This window comes from Hypanus sabinus, chromosome 20 (genome assembly GCF_030144855.1).
Source record: "Hypanus sabinus isolate sHypSab1 chromosome 20, sHypSab1.hap1, whole genome shotgun sequence".
NCBI lineage: Eukaryota > Metazoa > Chordata > Chondrichthyes > Myliobatiformes > Dasyatidae > Hypanus > Hypanus sabinus.
In genome coordinates this window covers 40658283-40681334 of record NC_082725.1, presented here as the reverse complement: position 1 = coordinate 40681334, position 23052 = coordinate 40658283, and the positions used below count along the sequence as shown (strand labels likewise).

At 39.4% G+C, this 23052-nt stretch overlaps 1 protein-coding gene across 1 annotated transcript in view; it reads right to left on the bottom strand.

Annotated features, from left to right (window-relative positions):
• Nucleotides 1-23052, bottom strand: part of LOC132378208 (collagen alpha-6(VI) chain-like) — a 126204-nt gene that overhangs the window by 4598 nt on the left and 98554 nt on the right. The window contains 10 exon segments of the mRNA XM_059944918.1: nt 2334-3008; nt 3198-3297; nt 4028-4521; nt 7761-7797; nt 7898-7933; nt 12955-13017; nt 14057-14119; nt 14229-14264; nt 15351-15401; nt 17091-17153. Of these exon segments, the coding sequence (XP_059800901.1) occupies nt 2334-3008; nt 3198-3297; nt 4028-4521; nt 7761-7797; nt 7898-7933; nt 12955-13017; nt 14057-14119; nt 14229-14264; nt 15351-15401; nt 17091-17153 (1618 nt within the window).

The window sequence follows — 23052 nt, the reverse complement described above, 5'->3', positions numbered from 1 at the left end:
TAACTGACACTGGACAAGTTCTTTTGTTGCTTTTTCAGAATTTTTTTTGTTTATGATAGACTGCTTGAAGCTGAACACAAATATAATTTCAGACTACTTGTATCGCATAGGAATTTGAAAAAAAACAAGAAATGAAATTTATTGAATATAATGTGTTTAATTGCATAATGGTGCTGATGCTCTGCAATAGTTCAACTAAGCTAAAAATGTTTTGTTGATGATTTTGATTTGCACTCAGTGTCTCGGGCTCCTCACTTGTGTCTAAAAATAATCAGCTGGCAGGGATGGATTCCAGTTGCCCTGAGACTGTTTGTTCGTGATTGCAATGTCTTGGACAAACCTTCACCATGCTCATCACTGACAGCACTAAGATTTGCAGGAAATAACGCTAAATAGGAATGTAGACAAGGAATCTTTAGTGACATGTTGCACTTCATGGTTTTGTATGCTTGAAGCATGTTTTCAACCAGCTGTCTGCCCGTTGTTTGGTACTCTGTAGTTGCCCAGAGCATTTTCAACAACATCCTTGATTTCCTTCCATGCGATTTTTTCCAGTCCCACTAGAAATTTTTCAAATTGCCTATTGTTGATGACCTGCTTGATTTGTGGACCCACAAAATGCTTTCCTAGTCTATGAAACATCTGTTGCAAATATCAAAATCCTTCATGGAAATTTATAGCCTTTTTAACACCTGTCCTGCCATGCTGCATCTGCCTTGCCTAAGCATGCCCAGGTATGCCTGGACAAGATAGAGAACTTTTCAGTTTACATTGCGGGCATCATTTTAATTGACTTAAATTATGAATTGAAATAACAAGTATAGGTGATTTTTTTTGAATGTATGTGATAATTACCTGGATGAGGAAGTGGAGGGATGGGTTAGTAAGTTTGCTGATGACACAAAGGTTGGAGGTGTTGTGGATAGTGCGGAGGGCTGTCAGAGGTTACAGTGGGACATTAATAGGATGCAAAACTGGGCTGAGAAGTGGCAGATGGAGTTCAACCCAGCTAACTGTGAAGTGGTTCATTTTGGTAGCTCAAATATGATGGCAGAATATAGTATTAATGGTAAGACTCTTGGCAGTGTGGAGGATCAGAGGAACCTTTGGATCCGAGTCCTTAGGACGCTCAAAGCATCTGCACAGGTTGACTCTGTGGTTAAGAAGGCATACGTTGTATTGGCCTTCATCAATCTTGGAATTAAATTTAGGAGCTGAGAGGTAATGTTGCAGTTATAAAGGACCCTGGTCAGATCCCACTTGGAGTACTGTGCTCAGTTCTGGTGAAAACTATAGAAAGGGTGCAGAGGAGATTTACAAGGATGTTGCCTGGATTGTGGAGAGTGCCTTATGAGAACAGGTTGAGTGAATTCAGCCTTTTCTCCTTGGAGCGACGGAGGATGAGAGGTGACCTGATAGAGCTATATAAGATGATGGGAGGCATTGATCATGTAGATAGTCAGAGTCTTTCTCCCAGGGCTGAAATGGTTGCTACAAGAGGACACAGCTTTAAGGTGCTGGAAAGTAGGTATAGAGGAGATGTTAGGGGTAAGTTTTTACTCAGAGTGTGGTGACTGCATGGAATGGGCTGCTGGCAAAGGTGGTGGAGGTGGATATGATAGGGTCTTTTAAGAGACTTTTAGATAGGTACATGGAGCTTATTAAAATAGTGGGCTATAGTTAAGTCTAGTAATTTCTAAGATAGGGACATGTTTGGCACAACTTTGTGGGCCAAAGGGCCTGTATTGTGCTGTAGGTTTTCTACATTTCTATGTAAGAAATTTCAAAGTGATTTTCATGATCAGCTGTGCCAAATCCATAAGATACACCTAAAAGTATTCAGGAATCATAATCTTTGATGTCCAGTGCAATTTGCAAAATGATCATTATGTTGACAAATTTATTTTCACCCTATCACAAATATTCCCTCTGATCTGTTCCCCTTCCCTTCTCTACAATTTAACACATTCATTTCCAGTCCTTTATGAAGGAACTTCACCCCAAATCTCTGACCTCCTGACTAATTCCAGCTTTTTCTGTTTTCAGTCTTGGATTTCATGCATCCATTTGCTACATTCCTCATGTGACAGAGCAGTTAACCAGGGCAAGCTACAGCTGGAAATCAGCATAATGATGGAGCTACTTAGCCCTTTATCCCTTGGTACCTATCATTGCACAAAAGGAAGCAGAATTTGAAGTCTGCAAATTCAGAAAATTGAAAATAATTATAAAACAATATATTATCAAAGGTCTGGCTAATATAGAAGAAGGAGTTTCTCTATGTGAATAGAGAGTCAGTTTTTAAATTTAATTTTACATTAAGCGTAACTTACGTGTGAGACTTTTCAGGAAGGCCCGAGTGAACCTTTTGGCGTAATTCATTTCAGAATCAAGCAGCCGACCAAGGTGAATAAAGTGTTGGTTAAACGGAAAACTAACAGTTGTATCCAGGTTGACTCCGCCAATTTCCTTCCCAAGGAAAACTGTAAAGACCACAAAACCTTTGCACCTTGCTTCCTTAGACACTATGCTTAGCTTTTCCATGCCAAGAGTGCCTGTTCCTCCCGCAAGTATTACAAAGATCACTTTATGACGGCGTGCAACTGGGTTGCTGCTAAAAACATTATTCATGGTCCATTCAATAGCATGGCCAACCCTAGAGAGTCCATCTAACTTATTAAATGATTCTTTAATGTACTTCTTCATTATATTTTTGCTGTTGTACTTCAAAAACCCAAATTCCAGATTGACTGGCTTTTGACCAGTACCAGGGACGTAATCTGCTGGTGAGTGTTGTACCATTGCCACCCTGGCATAATTATCACTGATGTCTGGTCTTCTTGAAATCACAAACATATCCAGCATTGAAGTGAGGAAATACTTAATTCTTTCAAAGTCCATTGTTTTCATATTGTGTGAACCATCAACAACAAAAGCCATGTCCATGCTGATTGAGATTGGAGGTGGGGAGATATTGTGTTGACATTGGGCCCTTGGTTGACACATATCTGTGAAGAAAGAAGAAATCTGAATGCTTAGATATAGGGAATCTGCACAGATCAAGTACCTTTAATTTTATACGTAAACCATTTTCCTATTGTTTCATAACAACAATGCAGAAAAACATAACCTCTGTAAGTATTTGTTGTTAAATTTTGATTTACTATACTAACAACTAAATACAAATGAAGTCATACCGAAACACAAGGTGCATAATCGGATTGTGCGTAACTGCTCCTGGACTTTTCGCTGCTGTTCTGACAATGAGGCTACTCGAAACGTTCTTGTATCATCAACCTTTCTCAGGAGGAAAGACAGGACATTAAAATTTCAAAGAACAATAATTTCTACAACTTGAAGGTTTACAAAATTATGAAGGGTTTAGAAGGCAAGCAGGGTTTTTCCACTAAGGTTGGATGAGTCTATAACCAGAGTTCATGGGTTAAGGGTGTAAGGAGTTTAAAGAATGGGGGATAGGGGTGGTGGGGAGATCACTTCGAAAAGTATCAAATATTGAATGGCCTAGATAGAATGGATGTGGAGAAAATGTTTCTGATAGTGGGGAGTCTAAGACTAGGGGGCACAGCCTCAAAATAGAAGGACATCCCTTTAAACAGAGATGAGGAGGAATTTCTTTAGTCAGTGGTTGGTGAATCTGTGGAATTCAATGCCACAGGTGGCTGAGCCAAATCATTGGGTATATTTAAAGCAGAGGTTGACAGGTTCTTGATTAGCAAGGGCATCGCAGGTTACTGGGAGAAGGCAGGGGGATGGGATTGAGAGGGATAATCAATCAGCCATGATGGAATAGCAGAACAAACTTGATGGACCAGGTGGCTTGATACTGTTCCTGGATCTAATGGTCTTATTTACATCCTTTCATTGTGCTCCATTGGCAGATGAGGGTCAATGATAGAAAGAGGAATTTGCATTACAAATGCAAGCATAGAAACTTTAAACAGGAAAATGTGATGGGGACCACAAATAAATGTGTCATTTGTAAAATATAGTAGGTAGTATCATTTACCTGGAAGGCAAGCTGTATGTCAGGGACATCAGCAAAAGAAATGACAACTGGGGTGATGTCCAAGGCACTGAACTCGAGAGCTGCGGTCACGATTGCTGACTTGTCTTCAGATGGTCCATCAGTAATAAATACTGCTACTTTTCTGGTAAGAATGCCACCACGAGTATGCTTGAAAGTATTTCTTGCAACAAACCTCATTGCTGATCCAATATCCTGCCTTCTAGCTGACCGTTCATAAGCTAGATCCTGCAGTGATTGCAGAACTTTCTCCTCACTCCTGTGTTCTGAGAATTGTATGGACATTTTTGGTGTGGAGCTGTAGGTAAGAACTGCCACACGTGCTCCCTCTGGGCAAGTACTTTTGGTTATTTTAAGATCCTGTACCAATACCCTCACTATCCTCTTCATTCTGTTAAATTTAGCTGGAGAAATATCTGAAGACAAATCCAATGCAAACACCAGGTCCAGAGGATAAACAGGGCACTCAGCGCTTTCTGAAATGAGAAATCGCTCATTCTTTTAAGGTAGAAAAATAAAAATACACTTGCATTTGTGTAGCATGTTACATGGCATCAAGACTGCTTTCAAACTAATTAAATATGTCTGAAATGTAATCACCACTGTTCTAGGAAATCCAACAAGCAACTTGCAAGCAAGATCCCAAAAACTACAGGTGAAAAACCAAAGAAAAAGTGTAGATGTTGGAAGTCTTACATTGAAAAAAACAGAAACACAGAGCAGGGCAGGCAATATCCATGGTGTATACACCTTTCATTCAGAATTGAATGTGAATTGTTAACTCTCTTTTTCATTCCATAGACTTACTGAGGTTTTCCCACATGTTCTGTTCTTTTGTCCCTATAAACTACAATGTTGCTATTTAAATAGTTAACAGTTAGATAACACATTGGACAGGGAAATATCCTCTCTTTGAAACAATTTCATAACATCATAGAATCATGTTACATTGATCAAGTTGCCTCCAGCCCAATATGTCAGCACCGTGCAGAATAAGCCATGCAGTCACATTCACACAATCCTCCCCATTGACTGTGTACTTGCTTTCCCCAACCTGACAATGTTATTTGATGGTGCTGGATGCTTTTTTCTTTCACCACTCTTGCAGTGAGTGCATTTCAAATCATAACTATTTTGCATGAAAATATTTTGGCTCATGTTCCCCTATCCCCTTGAAATGGTCCTTGAGCGAACCAATAATGGAAATGCCTCCTTTCCTCTTGTACTCTTTAAATCCATTATGACCTTGTACATCTCTTCTCAGCCCTCTTTGCTCCAAGGAAATAAATCTGATTTCTACTAAATTCTGAGATCTCTAATATTCCTTCATCAGGATTTTTATACTCTTCCTTAAATAATGTGACAAGAATGAGACTCCAATGTTATAGAAGATTTGAGGTGTTAGTCCAAATTCAAAGGTTCAAAGATTGTTTAAAAAGGGTTCTAGAAGTAAGCCTAGCAATTATAGACCTGTCAGTTTGACATCAGTGGTGGGTAAATTAATGGAAAGTATTCTTAGAGATAGTATTAATAATTATCTGGAGAGACAGGATCTGATTAGGAGTAGCCAGCATGGAATTGTGTGTGGAAGGTCATGTTTGACAAACCTTATTGAATTTTTTGAAGAAGTTACGAGGAATGTTGACGAGGGTAAGGCAGTGGATGTAGACTATATGGACTTCAGCAAAGCCTTTGACAAAGTTCCACATGGAAGGTTAGTTAAGAAGGTTCAGTCGTTAGGTATTAATGCTGGAGTAATAAAATGGATTCAACAGTGGCTAGATGGGAGATGTCAGAGAGTAGTGGTGGATAATTGTTTATTGGGATGGAGGCCGGTGACTAGCGGGGTGCCTCAGGGATCTGTTTTGGGCCCAATGTTGTTTGTAATATACATAAATGATCTGGATGATGGGGTGGTAAATTGGATTAGTAAGTATGCCAATGATACTAAGGTAGGAGGTGTTGTGGATAATGAGGTGGGTTTTCAAAGCTTGCAGGGAGATTTATGCCAGTTAGAAGAATGGGCTGAACGTTGGCAGATGGAGTTTAATGCTGAGAAGTGTGAATTTCTACATTTTGGCAGGAATAATCCAAAAAGAACATACAGGGTAAATGGTAGGGCATTGAGGAATGCAGTGGAACAGAGAGATCTAGGAATAACAGTGCATAGTTCCCTGAAGGCGAAGTCTCATGTAGATAGGGTGGTGAAGAAGGCTTTTGGAACGCTGGCCTTTATAAATCAAAGCATTGAGTACAGAAGTTGGAATGTAATGTTAAAATTGTACAAGGCATTGGTAAGGCCAAATTTAGAATATTGTGTGCAGTTCTGGTCACCGAATTATAGGAAAGATATCAATAAATTAGAAAGAGTGCAGAGACGATTTACTAGGATGTTACCTGGGTTTCAGCACTTAATTTACAGAGAAAGATTGAACAAGTTAGGTCTCTATTCATTGGAGCGTAGAAGGTTGAGGGGGGATTTGAACGAGGTATTTAAAATTTTGAGAGGGATAGATAGAGTTGACGTGAATAGGCTGTTTCCATTGAGAGTAGGGGAGATTCAAACGAGAGAACATGATTTGAGAGTTAGGGGGCAGAAGTTTAAGGGAAACACGAGGGGTTATTTCTTTACTCAGAGAATGATAGCTGTGTGGAATGAGCTTCCTGCAGAAGTAGTAGAGGCCAGTTCAGTTGTGTCATTTAAGGTAAAGTTGGATAGGTATATGGACAGGAAAGGAGTGGAGGGTTATGGGCTGAGTGCAGGTAGGTGGGACTAGGTGAGATTAAGAGTTCGGCACAGACTAGGAGGGCCAAGATGGCCTGTTTCTGTGCTGTGATTGTTATATATGATTATATATATTATATATGATTCATTTCTTATCAAAGTATGTATTAAGTATACAACTCTGAGATTCATCTTTTCTGGACAGCAAAGAAAGAAAGAAATCCACATAAGGCAGATTCAAAGAGAAACAGCATCCTCCCCTCTCCTCCACTGCACAGAAAAAAAAGAACGGCAACTTGATCACAAACACCCTCCCAAAATCCCCTCACCCTGCACAAAATCCAACAAGAACAAGAAAATATAGGCTTTCAACAGTGCAGCTCCCCTGTGATAGAATAGAGGTATAATGACTTGATAAATGAATTAAGATAATGCAATTGCAAATTTAAAAAGAGCAAAAACACCCACTTGTTGAACAGCAAGCTGGCAGGGGAAAATAAGGAAAAAAATCTAATTATTTCCTTTGAATATAAACTCTACATTACAATTTAGAGACAAGACATCCCTAGGGAGATGAACTTTAGTAACAAGTACATTTTGCATTCATCTAAGAATTATTTTACCCAGTTGTGTTCAGTGCACATAATATTATCTCACAAGAAAAACGATGACACAGAAATGATCACACTAGCTAAAGTTCCTGTTGTGTACCTGACGTCATGGAATAGTGTAAATATTCTGTTTCTATTGTTTAGGATTGTATTTAAAGGAGCAGTCAAAAGCCACTAAAACAAAAATTAAATGCGGTCATCTGGGAAATTGATCACTTTTCCACCTCAGTGTTTTAAAACTTGAGTGTAGTGACATTAATGTATTTATTATTAATAAGTGTCAAATTATATCTTTTCAAAGTCTTCTGCTGAGTAGCAATGAAAAGGAATTAATTTGCTTTAAAAGCGTGGCAATGTATTGAAGAACTATGGTACTTACGGCAATTGTTTCGAATATATGACAGGAGTTCACATGGCTGTAAAAGAAAAATGAATAATTCTGGACCTAGAGGATAGCATAAAATTCATATTTTTGGAAAGAGTTTGCGGGTAACAGCATGCTTAGAAATGACTTACGCTCATGTGTGCTTTCCCTGGTGACCCTTTCAAACCCTGAAACAGCAGAAAATTAAAACAGTCTTTTGAAGTTTTGCATGACCGTATCTTTGGTCTTAAGTCTTCATCCCCCAATCTATGAGCCATTTTTATAAATCTCTAAATTTCACAATCCAAAATTTCCACAATTTCACAAGCCTGCCCTCAAGGTTAGTTCCCCATTCGTCATTGCTAACGCCAATGAAACAACAATGACTGTCTTGATGGTCTCCTTGTACTCACTCTAACCTAACCCTTCTGAACTTTTAGAAGTTTGCTGAGAATATAAGTTTATAAGACATAGGAGTAGAAGCAGGTTATTTGACCCATCTCTACAGCACAATTCTATCATAGTTGATTTATTATCCCTCTCAATTCCATTCTTCTGCCTTCTCCCCATAATCTTTGAGGGCCTGACTAATCAAGAACCTATCAACTCCGCTTTAAATCTACCCAATGACTTGGCTTCTGCAGCTGTATGTGGCAATGAATTCCACAGATTCGCCGAACTCTGGCTCAAGAAATTTCTCCTCATCTCTGTTATAAAAGGACATCCTTCTCTTCTAAGGCTGTGCCCTCTGATCCTAGACTCCTCACTATAGGAAACATCCTCTCCAAATCCGCTCTATCTAGGCCTTTCAATATTTAATAGGTTTCAATTAAATTCCCCCTCATTCTTCTAAGCTCCAGTGTGTACAGGCCCAAAGCCTTTAAACACTCCTCAAACATTAACCCTAACTTTCCCAGTATAATTCTTGTGAACCTCCTCTGGACCTGCTTCAATGCCAGCACACCTTCTCCAAGGGACCCAACACTGTTTACAATATTCCATCTGCAGTGTGGCCAATGCATTATGAAGCCACAGCATCACATCCTTTTATATTGTAGTCCACTCAAAATGAATGCTAACATTGCCTTCTTTACCACCGATTCAGCCTGCAAGATAACCTTTCGGGAATCCTGGACAAAGACTTCCAAGTGCCTTTGCATCTCTGATTTCTGAATTTTCTCCCCATTTACAAAGTAGTCTATGGCTTTATTCCTTCTACCAAAGTGCATGGTCTTAAACTTTCCTGCACTACATTCCATACACTATAAGGACCAATCCTGCAACTTTATCATCTGTATTGGAAAGGGTGCAGTTGCTATATTATTGGCAAACATCCCCTCCAAAGTATCTCCTCATACTTCTGTCTGCACCCTCACCTACCACTCTATATCAGCACAGGGTCCATCATATGATTTCTGACCATATTTCCTCATGAGATCTTCTTTCAATGATCTCAAACCTCATGGTCATTCAACCCCAATAACAATTGGATAATCCCAGCAGAAATAATGTTTCAGTCTGCTCACATCCTACATAAATGGGTTATTCATACATTGACTCTATCCTGTCTCTCTCGTCAAGATGGCCTACCAAGGAGAGCTGCAGCAGTCAGATCTCAGGCACAGAGTCTGGCTCTTTGGCTTAAAACCGAAGAGAGGAAAAGTGAAGATCCGGAGAGAAAACAGGAAGTTTTGTAGACAAGAAAGACTCTTGGATAATATATCGAAGTCAGAGACATCTCAGACTGGTCCAGAAGGTTCAGTTGCTTGGCATTCAGGATGAAATAGTCAATTGGATTCAACATTAGCCTCAAGGAAAAAGCCAGAGGATGTTAGAAGACAGTTGTCTCTCTGAATGGAGACCTGTGAATATTGGTGTGCTGCAGGGAGTGCTGCTGTGTCTCTTGTCGTTTGTCATCTATATTCATGATTTGGATGATAGTGTGGTAAAATGGAACAACACATTGCAGATGACACCAAGAATGGAGGCATAGTGGATGGTGAGAAGGCTATTAAAGCTCGCAAAGAGACCTGCACTACCTGTGAAAATAAGCTGAAAATGGCAGATGGAATTTAAAGTTTTCAAGTGTGAAGTGTTGCAGTTTGGGAAGGAAATCCAGAATAATACTTGGAGAGTGAATGGCAGGGCACTGAGGTGTGGATTAGAACAAAGGAGCCTGGGGTACAGATCCATGTTCCTTGAAAGTGACATCACATGTACAGTACTCTGCAAAAGTCTTTGGCACGTAGCTAGGTTGTCTAACTCTGTCTTTTATTTGTCAATGAAGAACTAAGAACAAATCAGTAAATCTGATGGGAACAAAGAATGACAAGGGTGGTGTGTGGGAAGTATAGGAAGTATGTAGGACAGGTGGCAGAGAAGGAGTACCAGTGGTGGGGGTTGGCATAGGCACAAGCACACCCAGCCCTGCAATACCAGGCAAGGTAATTTGATTCCAATCAATTGGTTTATTGATCATTACAGAATGGCTCTCTGGTGCTTCCTGTTCCTTCCCCTTTTCCCAACCTTGATTCCCTCTCCTTGCCCCCTTCGCACTCTCAGTCCATGATACAGATATATCAGAATCAGGTTTATCGTCACTCACATATCAGAATTTTTTTTTTGTGACAGCGATACAGTGCAATTTTAAAATAAGTACAGACACGCACACACACACAACTTATAATTCCCTTTTCTCTGCCCCTTGACTGTCTTGAAGAGTGGAATGGCATTTGCAATTTTCCAGTCCACCAGACCCATTCCAGAATCTAGTGATTCTCAGAAGATCATTACTAATGCTTCGATAATATCCTCAACTACTTCTTTTAGAATCCTGGGGTGCAGTTCATCTGGTCCAGGTGACTTTTCTACCTTCAGACTTTTAACATTTTAAGCTTCCCAAGCATCTTCTCTTTAGTAATAGCAATGACACTCATTTCTGCCCCCTGACACTTTCTTATTTCTGGCACTCTGCTAGTGTCCTCCACAATGAAGACAAGTGCAAAATACTTTATCTTAAAACTCTATCTGCCATTGCATTGTCTCCTATTACTACCTCTCCACATTAATTTCTAGTGGTTTCTACCCACTCTCTTCTCTCTTTTACTCTTCACATATTTGGAAAAACAGTTTATATCGTCTTTTATATTTTATATTATTGGTGAGCTTACCTTCATATTTCAGCTTTTCTCTTTTTATGGCTTTTTAGTTGTTTTCTGTTGGTTTTTAAAAGCTTTCCTTCCCATTAATTTTTCTATAGTTTTTGTTATGGTTGCCACATCCTTCCTTTAGAATACTTCTTCCACTTTGGGATATATCTTTCCTGCACCTTCTGAATTGCTCCCAGAAAATCCAACAATTGCTGTTTTGTCATCAACTCTGCTAATGTCCACTTCCAATCAACTTTGACCAGCTCCTCCCTCATGCCTCTGTAATTCACTTTGTTCTACTGTAACACTAATGCATCCAATTTTAGCTTCTCAAAATGCAGGGCAATTCTAGTCAAATCTGGGTCATTACATAACACCCAGTCCTAAATTGTCATTCCCCTAGTGGGCTCAATCACAATCTGCTCTAAAAATAAACATCACATTGGCATTCTACAATTTCCCTCTTTTGGGATCTAACACCAACCTGATTTTCCCAATCTATCTGCATATTAATAACCTCTATGACTATTGCAACATTGCATTTTTTACACACCTTTTCTATCTCCCTTTGTAATTTGTTGCCCACTTCCTGGCTGCCGTTTGGATGCCTGTATATAACTTCCATCAGGGTCTTTCTACCCTACCAGTTTCTTAACTCTTCCCACAAGGATTCTACATCTTCTGATCTTATCTCACTTCTTTGTAAAGAATTTTGTTTTTTACCAACAGAGTCGCACCCCCCCCCACCCACCAGTCCTTTCAAAACAATGTATATCCTTTGATGTTAAGCTTCTAACTGTGACCTTTCAGGCATGACTCAGCGATGCCCATGTCATACCTGCCAATCTCTATCTGGACTACATCTACCTACCATCTATCTACCTTATTCTGTATACTGCGTGCATTAAACTATAATACCTTCAGTTCTGTGTTCATCTCTCTTTTCAGTTTTGACTCCCTATACACTTTAACTTATCTCATTGACTGCAAATTTGACCTATCATCTTCCTCACCGTAAATAGAAAAAAATAGTGTATTGGATACAGAAGCAACATGTTTGATTATTTATCAGCATAGAATTCCGAACACATAGACAGAAAGCTCTCCATATAGTCAAATAGCTACAAGTTCAGGTCACTTAATATGCTTAATAAATTGGGTAACATGTCATCATTGCAACTACAGCAATCCAGCTAAGGGCAAACTTCAATAAGTTAGATGAAGGATTATCTGCACCTTGACTTTTTAGCTGTGATCATGTAATGTTAATTCATTTTGCATATTTTTGCTATAATGTGGTTGAGTTCAATTTGTAAACTTGACTAACTTGCAAGGAAGATTCATTTCATTCATTCTTCAAGAAAACACAGTGTCCTACCTACTCCAGATTGTGATCTCAGCTGTGTCAAGCCAAATTATTTTCATAACTAATTATAATTATTTTTCAGAATGTTGCCCCATTGCATTTCCTGTCGTGAGCTTTCTTGTGTCTTGGTAAAAGATCTTTGAGAAGATATTTCATTGAAGGGAGGTAAACTGAACCAATCATGGTGGAGCAGACTAAAAACATATATTTAGATGTTTACTATTCCTATTCAATTAGTAGAGCTTTCGAATGCAGCTGTCTCTACTATATAAAAGCACAGGCATCAGCGGCCTTGATTTATAATAAATAGGTTTCAAAAGTAGCAGATCATTTTTTGCAACACCTTTTCTCTTGGTTTGTGGAATCAATTGGAAGAATGAGAATCTGTAAAATTATCCAAAAGCTTGATTGAAACCAAAGGTAAATACGTATATATTACTACTTAGTGGATTTAGCACCTAAAATAAGGAATGAAAACTCTCATTCTGCCAAAAAAATTTCTAGGAACTTATGGTATTTAAATGACTAATTAGCTTTGCTTGGACATCTGTGATGGTACAAGAGCTGTTCTTCTTTTATTTTGATTATTAATAAGCATATAAGCAAAATATAGGCGAGAATAATTTCACATCAGTCACTGGAAATAACTTAGCAACAAAGCTTCCATTTATCTATCCCGAAGTGTGTACCTTACCCTTGTTCCTGGAGCTCCTTCTTCTCCTGGGTTTCCAGGCTCACCAGGTTGACCAGAGTCCCCCTTAAACAGAAATGTTAAGCTTTATTCAATCAAAACAAAAAGTATTCTTATTTGTTATAAAATCTCTCTGCTCCCATCGGTGTTACATATCTAATCATTATTCTTTCTTGATCAATATTCCAAGTTTCACACAATCATTTTGTGTTCTGATGACCTTCACAGCATTTAAGCTCTTAAGGTTGCTTTATCCAGGAATGAAAGAGATGCTGCAAATGCTGGAAATTCAGAGCAACACATGAAATGCTGGAGGAACTCAGCAGATCAGGAAGCACCTATGGAGGGAAATAATCAATCAATTTTGGGCCGAGACCCTTGATCAGAACTGTAAAGGGAGGGAGTAGAAACCAGAATAAGAAGGTGGGGGGGGGGGAGAGGAGTGAAAGCCGGCAAGTTGGAAGGTAAAACCAGATGAAGGTGAAGGTAGGGGTTGGGGGGATGAAGTGAGAAGCTGGGGCATGATGGGTGGAGAAGGTGCATGTGTGAAGAAGAAGGAATCCAATAGGGAGAGGAAAGTGGACCAAGGTGAAAAAGGAAGGAGAAGGGGCACCAGAGGGAGGTGCCCTTAACCAGGAAATAATTTTGGAAGTGGCTAACATCAGTCAGAGAATATTGCAATATATACATATTTAAGGATTTCCATATAAATTTTGTTATTCTTCTCGAACAAGGCACAACACTTTAATTGATAAACAACAACTGGAGTGTAAGTGTCAGAAATTTTACCTCAAGCCTGATGTTTCACAAGATGTTTCAACAACTCAACTCCTTTAAAGAAGCATGGCTTGTTGCATTTGGAAGATGTAGAAGACATTTATATGTTTTACCTATCAGCAATTGGGTAAATTGGGTGGACAGCAATTTAGAGGGAATAGAGGGAGCAGATGAAAGAATATCAGGCATTGGTAAATTCATACACCATCTAACATTTCAGAGGGATTTCTAAAACATTTATTTTGTTAGATTTGCCAGCTCCCTTATACAAGTCAATTTGGGACTAAACCTAAAAATTTCAAATCATGAAGCAAACAAATTGACATACCCTGCATCCTCTTGATCCTTTAGGGCCTTTTTCACCAGGAGTTCCAGGGTCACCATCTGGTCCCTGAAAATTCAGAAGACAATTTACACAGATAACGTTCTCATGTCCTTTATAAATTTAAAAAAAATACACTATACATCTTTTTACAAACATAAATGTTTTCAACAATTACCTGTGGACCAGGATAACCAGGGAATCCGGGTTCTCCCTTAAACAATAAGAAAGGGGAAGAAATTAGACTGTACTGTTCAACTAGTTATACTCTCATCAATGTGATGCTGTTATAATAGCATCAGATTGCACAGATGGAATGAAATTCATTCAGCAATGTATCACTAGACTTTCATACATATTTACAGATATTGTAATGGAATAGGATAGGATAGATGTTGACTTTATGGACAAACTTGTCAGTCACTGCAGTGAATAATAACAGAAATCAAGAGAGACGTCCACTTTACATTCTGACACGTGGTTGATTACCCCAAAGGCTGCTCATGCAAAAACAGCCATTTTATTTAAGACGAGATTCACAGATGGAAATTGCCAACATTTGTGGAGCTTGCCCATATTTGGAGAACTTAATATAGTGATGTATATAATCTCTGTATATAATTACTTTTGATATGTACAAATGTATTATTTTGTTCAGATGTCCTTTATAAATAATGGTCCAGATTTAAAGGGGGAAATTGCAGTCCTTGTTTAACTAACTCTGGGACATCTACACAAAAAAAAAGCTTGAAACATCAGTTGAAGAAGGGTTTAAGATCCCCTCCTTGTATTTTATGGAATGGTTCCTTTCCCCAATCATGTTTATGCATTAGTTAATATTACAGAATTATTACTGACAATAAGTAGACTCACGAGTGCATATTATAAATATGTATGCTGAAGACCAGATTGAACCAAATTATTTCTAACACATTGCATATTAATGGATTATTAGGACTAATATCTGCAATGTACTGCACATATTCAGAGAAGTATTATGCTAGATAACAGAATTCTAAATGTGTATGATTATCAATGTGATCTACCACGCACTAAAATTAAGCTGATAGAGTACAAGAAAACAACTTTCATTTATACAACTCCACTAGTGCACTGAAATTTCCCAATCTGCTTTTACAGGAAGTGGGATTACACAGGCTCCAAGCATGATGACTGAAAGACTGATGCAAAAATAATGGTTTAGGAAGATGATCAGATATGTATGCATATACCATGGAATTTTGTACTGAAAGCAAAAAAATAAAACATTTGCTTGGTTTCTGGCATTTTGTTTTCTCACCTTTCGTCCGTTTGGTCCAGGATTTCCAACCATATCAATCCCATCCATGCCCTGTGTAATATGAAATGGAGTGCACGTGAGTCATCTCTAAACCCCTAATTGTATCACATTTGCATGAATTGAACCAAAATAAACATACGTTTTGACATAACAGGAAAAAAAAATAATACAAAAAGCAAGAGCATCTCTCACTTCTTGGTTGCTGGATAGAAAATCATAATGAAGTTCATCTTTGTGATAGATTTCCTTTTCAGTTAAACTCAAGTTATGCACTGTGTACAGTCACAGTCTCCACAACTTTTCTTAAGTTCTTCAGTCTCCTCCTTCTTAAACAGTCTTTCAGTATCGAGGATTATTTGCAACCACTCTTGTTTTGTGGGTTTGAGGAGAGACAGGAGCCAAAATGGGAACCACACACTTACCCACAAATGGGACAGATGATGCTTGACTGGGCACTTGAGTGTGCAATTTCTGAAATACTATGTTCCTTCCATGCAGTACTCTGGGTTACAGTGCGCTTCCAATACAAAACAAGAAGATTATCACTGCAAACACAAATGCTCCTTATCCTCTTGAAGTGATTATGCACCAGAGATCTCCCAAGATTAAATGGATATTTGTATTTCTTCAAGAAAATTTAATTGCAGCCTTTACTACATTTGGAATTTTACATTCCAGGAGTCTAGTGTTCATACAGTGAATAATATGACTTGTCCAATGCAGCTAATAGAATATAATTTGGACCTGTTGACATGGGAGTGGATACCAATATTTTATTGGTTCACTATCCTTCCAATAAATTCAGAGGACTTTGCAGAGACACATCATTGGTATATTTTCTGGTGCTTTAAGGTGCCTGCTGAAGGGATTCTAGAACTCAGAACTGTGCAGTGAGGCAAGGAACATAGAGAATGAGTTATGTGCAAGGCCTGAGGTCTTCAAATACTCTTTTCCTTAACTGATCAAAGGTTGTATTGATGGACCAGTGGTGAAGATTATGGTTAGGGTTAGATGAATTTCTTCTTCCTTTTGTCTTTGCCCAGAATGTTCAACATTTTCTTGGGTCTTGGTGTGAGCATTTGATTTTGAAAGGGAAAGGTGGTGAACTAAGAGTAGGTTTTTGGTCTTATGGATGTTGAGTGGAAGGTCTATCCTCATGTATACCTCAATGGTCATGTCAATAATGGCTTGAAGACCAGCTACAGCATTGAGCCAACATAAGCATTGTGTGAGTACTGGTGATTAGCTACCTAGCTTCAGGTGATTTTGGATTTGGAGTGTAGTTCTATATTTCAAGCTGTTCTAAAAGTAGCTTGACAAATCTAGTTTAGAGCAGCCAGCTTGTTTAGGATATCTCTCCCAAAACCCCATCACTTTAACTATTCTTCTCCTCTCCTAGAAGCACACAGTACTTATATTAAAGAGGAAATTATTTTCTGTCAGCAAAATTTTGTCACATCCAATAAATAAACATTCTGCAGATATCTTTCATTTGCAGAAACAATCAAACTGTTCACAATCCTCAAATGAGACCCACTAAATACTTCACATGAACTATGTCCTTGGCTGATGGAAAACACTTTCTTAATTTTGGATTTCCAAGAGACCAGAAGAATTTCTTCGGTATTTTCCTGATAGCGACGATGTGCCAAGCATCTTATTGACTCTGGCTGTCAGTTTAACAACAAAATCTCAGTAAAACTCAAAAATTTAACAGTGGCAAGGTAAAATCAGATTAACCTGTAGTCCACGAACTCCAGTTCTTCCAAACTCTCCTTTCTGACCCTTTGGTCCATCTTCACCCTGAACACAATTTCCATGTGAGTTATAATGTCATATTTAACTTAACTTAATTCTACATACTATTACCACCTTCTGTAGTGTATGTCTCCGAATGATAAAAATCACTATTACTTAATCAAGTAAAGTCTTTTTACTGCTGGAAGGTGAGAACTAGCTATAGTTAATGATCCCCAAAATACCCTGAGGTCTGTTTTCAATCTAGTTGTTGGAAATGACAAACAGAACCCATCTTGAATGGGATTGTTTTTGACCTGTTTCATAGCTTAGCCTTATTTATTCTGTGGAGTGCCATTTTCTAATCCATGAACTTTAACTGAACTGGTACATCTTCGACTAAGAGGCTATAAGCGGTAAATAGAAAACAAAGCTTGATGATAGGAATTCAGGAATTATGAAACTATGAAATTATCTGGCATTAATCTGAATGAGAACAGTCTTCAATATTTAAAGTAATTTACAAGCAGTAATCAGTTTGAATTAAAAGGACAACTTTTTAAACTTACAGTACTGTCTAAAGAACAAAGGCTACTTGCACACAGTAAGGGGCTGCCTTCTCAAATTATATGGTTTGCAAACTGATGTGACCATAAGATGTTCTTGTATGCATCATCTCAATGTAAGACATTGGAGAAATGATAGCTGGCCTACATCAAATGAAGCAACATTGGCCAAGCTATTTAACACCTTTGTGACTAATTTCAAGGAAGCTTGCAGATCAAACTAATTTTGTCCCTTAGCACATCAGACAGTCACAGGCATATTTGCTTTACCTATAGTTGGGATATTTGTGTACTGGGAGAGTTAATTCTCATAACATTATTTTTGGGTGTCTGGATTATCTATTCTCAGAAACTTTAGATCATCCTTGTGAATTATTTTGTCTCCGCAAAGCTGAACATTCCATGATGCCTCCCATTGTAGAAATGTAATTCAATGGAAGCATTATCAGACTTAAAATACTGAAGTAGATGATTTCATTGTAACTATTGAAATTGTATTGAATTCCCAGCTCACAACGTCAGAATATTCATAACTGCCTCACAGCCACTGAAAAATGTGTACGTAAAGTGTAAAATTATCCAAATTTGGTACCTTCAGTTTTTTTTCAGCACCACACTGATGTTTCAGTCTGGATTATGAGTTCAAATATTCAAAGAAATGTGAACAATATTAGCTGAAAGGTATTCTATAAACAAGGTATTTTTATATTACAAGACACATGGTCGTAATAAATTTAGGGAAACAACTAAGTTCAGGAAAGAGATCATTCCATGAGCAATAACTAAGAATTGGAATGAAGCATTTCATGGCAGACACTAGTAATGCATGTGCACTATACATGACTCCTGACAGTACTACTGTTGAGTTCCACTTTGCACATGCAAAACATTGTTCCACTAAGACTAGTTATAACATTTGCTTCTCTGTATGGCAAGGTGAACTGTTTGAGACTTTACACATACTTACCAATTAAAATTTAAATCCATGATTTTTTTTAAGCTAACAATATTGAAAATCTAAAACAAAAGCCCCTTAGAGACTGTGTTAGGGAACTGGAGCTGCAGCTTGATGACTATCGTCTGGTCAGGGAGAGTGAGGAGCTGATAGAGAGGAGCTATAGGCAGGTAGTCACCCCAGGACCACATGAGACAGAGAAGTGCATAACAGTCAGGAGAGGGAAGGGCAAGAAGCAGGTACTAGAGAGTACCCCAGTGGCTGTCCCTCTTAACAATAAGTATTCCTGCTTGAATACTGTTACAGGTGACGACCTACCTGGGGAAAGCAACACTGGTCGCACCGCTGGCATAGAGTCTGGCCCTGTGGCTCAGACAGGTAGGGAAAGGAACAGGATGGCAGCAGTGATAGGGGACTCTGTAGATAGGGAGTCAGACAGGTGATTCTTTGGACACAGGAAAGAAACGTGGATGGTAGTTTGCCTTCCAGGTGCCAGGGTCTGAGATATTTCTGATCACATCCAAGATATCCTGAAGAGGGAAGGAGAACAGACAGAGGTCATGGTAAATATTGGTACCAATGACATAGGTTGAAAAAGGAAGGAGGTCCTGAAAAAAGACTACAGGAGTTGGGAACCTGTGCCACGTGACAGTGAGTATAGGAATAGAGTGAGGTGAAGGATAAATGAGTGGCTGAGGGATTAGTGCAGGGGGCAGGGATTCAGATTTCTGGATCATTAGGACCTTTTTCTGGGGCACGTGTGACCTGTAGAATAAAGACAGGTTGCACTTGAATCTGAGGGGGACCAATATCCTGGCGGGAGGTTTGCAAAGGCTATTGGGGAGAGTTTAAACTAGAATTGCTAGGGGTGGGAAATGAACTGAAGTGAAGGAGGAAAGGGAGGTTGGCTCACAAATAGAGAAAGTTTGGAGACATTGCAAAAGGGAGGATAGGCAGGTGATAGAGAAGAGACACGCTCACTCTGATGGTTTGAGATGTATCTGTTTTAGTGCGATCAGTATCATGAATAAAGTGGATGAGCTTAGAGCATGGATCAGCATTTGGAGCTATGATGTTGTGGCCATTACAGAGACTTGGATTGTGCAAGGGCAGGAATGGCTACTTCAAGTGCCAGGCTTTAGATGTTTCAGAAAGGATAGGGAGGGAGGCAAAAGAGGTGGAGGCGTGGCACTGTTGATCAGAGATAGTGTCATGGCTGCGGAAAAGGAGGAAGTCATGGAGGGGTTGTCTGCGGAGTCTCTGTGGATGGAAGATGGGAAAAGGAAGGGGTCAATAACTCTACTGGGTGATTTTTATTTTTTTTTACAGACCACCCAATAGTAACAGGGACACCAAGGAGAAGACATGGAGACAGATTCTGGAAAGGAGTAATAATAACAGGGTCATTGTGGTGGGAGATCTTAATTTCCCAAATATTGATTGGCATCTCCCTAGAGTGAGGGGTTTGGATCGGATGGAGTTCGTTCGGTGTGTTCAGGCAGGTTTCTTGACACAATATGTAGGTAAGCCTACGACAGGAGAGGCTGTACTTGATCTGGTATTAGGAAATAAACCTGGTCAGGTGTTAGGTCTCTCAATGGGAGAGCATTTTGGAGATAGTGATCACAATTCTATCTTCTTTACCATAGCATTGGAGAGGGATAGGAACAGTCAAATTAAGGAAACACTTAATTGGAGTAAGGGGAACTATGAGGCTATCAGGCAGGAACTTGGAAGCATAAATTGGAAACAGATGTTCTCAGGGAAATGTACAGAAGAAGTGTGGCAAATATTCAGGGGATATTTGCATGGGGTTCTGAGTAGGTACGTTCCAATGAGACAGGGAAAGGATGGTAGGGTACAAAATCCGTGGTGCACAAAGGCTGTTGTAAATCCAGTCAAGAAGTAAAGAAGAGCTTACAAAAGGTTCAAAAAACTAGGTAATGATATGAACCTAGATGATTATAAAGCTAGCAGGAAGGAGCTTGAGAATGAAATTAGGAGAGCCAGAAGGGGCCATGAGAATGCCTTGGCGGACAGGATGAAGGTAAACCCCAAGGCGTTCTACAAGAGTGTGAAGAGTAAGAGGATAAGACGTGAGACAATAGGACCAATCAAGTGTAACAATGGAAAAGTGTGTATGGAACTGGAAGAAATAGCAGAGGTACTTAATGAATACTTTACTTCAGTATTCACTACGGAAAAGGATCTTGGTGACTGTAAGGATGACTTGCCGTGGACTGAAAAGCTTGAGAATGTAGATATTAAGAAAAAGGATGTGCTGGAGCTTTTGGAAAGCATCAAGTTTGATAAGTCTAGGGGACCGGACAGGATTTACCCCAACATACTGTGGGAGATGAGGGAGGAGATTGCTGAGCCTCTGGCAATGATCTTTACATCATCAATGAGGATGGGAGAGGTTCCAGACCATTGGTGGATTGCAGATGTTGTTCTCTTATTCACGAAAGGGAGTAAGGATTGCCCAGGAAATTATAGGCCAGTGAGTCTTACTTCAGCGGTTGGTAAGTTGATGGAGAAGATTCTGAGATTTATGAACATTTGGAGAGGCATAATATGATTAGGAATAGTCAGCATGGCTTTGTCAAAGGCAAATCATTCCTTACGAGCCTGATTGAATTTTTTGAGGATGTGACTAAGCACATTAATAAGGTAGAGCTGTAGATGTAATGTATATGGATTTTAGCAAAGCATTTGTTAAGGTACCCCATGCAAGACTTATTGAGAAAGTAAGGAGACATGGGATCCAAGGTGACATTGCTTTGTGGATCCAGAACTGGCTTGCCCATAGAAGGCAAAGAGTGGTTGTAGACGGGTCATATTCTGCATGGAGGTCAGTGACCAGAGGTATGCCTCAGGGATTTGTTCTGGGACTCTTACTCTTCGTGATTTTTATAAACCTGGATGAGGAAGTGGAGGCATGGGTTAGTAAATTTGCTGATGACACAAAAGTTGGGGGTTTTGTGCATAGTATTGAGGGCTGTCAGAGGTTACAATGGGACATTAATGGGCTGAGATGTGGCGGATGGAGTTCAACCCAGAAAAGTGTGAGGTGGTTCACTTTGGTAGGTCAAATATGATAGCAGAATATAGTATTAATGGTAAGACTCTTGGCAGTGTGGAAGATCAGAGGGATCTTGGGGTCCGAGTCCATAGGACTCTCAGAGATGCTGCGCAGGTTCCCTCTGTGGTTAAGAAGGCATATAGTGCATTGCCCTTTGTTAATCGTGGGATTGATTTTAAGAGCCGAGAAGTGATGTTGCAACTAATAAGGACCCTGGTCAGACCCCACTTGGAGTACTGTGCTCAATTCTGGTTACCTCATTATAGGAAGGACGAGGAAACCATAGAAAGGGTGCAGAGGAGATTTTCAAGGATGTTGCCTGGTTTGGGGAGCATGCCTTATGAAAATAGGTTGAGTGAACTCGGCCTTTTCTCCTTGAAGCGACGGAGGCTGAGAGATAGCTTGATAGAGGAGTACATGATAATGAGAGGCATTGATCGTGTGGATAGTTCGAGGCTTTTCCCCAGGGCTGAAATGGCTGGCATCAGAGGGCATAGTTTTAAGGTTCATGGAAGTAGGTACAGAGGAGATGTCAGGGGTAAGTTTTTTTACGCAGAGTGGTGAGTGTGTGGAATGGGCTGCCGGTGGCGGCGGTGGAGGCGGAAACGATGGGGTCTTTTAAGAGACTCCTGGATGGATACATGGAGCTTAGAAAGATAGAGGACTATGGGTAAAGCCTAGGCATCTCTAAGGTAGGGACATGTTCGTCACAGCTTTGTAGGCCAAAGGGCCTGTATTGTACTGTATGTTTTCTATGTTTTTAAAAATAGTTAATTCTGGAAATACTTAGCAGGTCAGTCTGCATACGAGCAAACTGAAACAGAGTTAATATTTCAAATTAAAGACTCTTCATCAGAACTGGGAAGACAAAGGGTGACTGTTAAGCTGCAGGGAGGGGGGAGTAGGGAGAATGTCATTAAGTACATCCAGCATTTCCTGTTTTCATTGTTGAAGTCTCAAGTCTATTCAGATATCACTAAATTAACCTTTAGTGAGACACCTGTGGCTGGACAAATTAAACATTATCTTACAGCTACAATTAGTTTTGGTTCCATTTGAATGTTATTCCTGACAGTGGTTCTGGTTGTTCTGAAAAGCCAAAATTGTATGAGTGTGTTTGTGTGTGTGTGCACCTGAAACTGGAAAGATAAAAAGGTTAAGGGAGCTGCCTGATATTAGTTATAATGTACCTGGAAGAAAGTAAGATTTTAAAAAATGCATGCAGAGGACAATGGGTAACAACTACATACACCTATTGCCCTCAAAAGATGGCAACTGCCTGTACTCAGCTTTCCATTTGCCATTGAAACAAGTTCCATTTTATTATGCACTGAAAGATAAAACAGAGAATAAGAGATTATT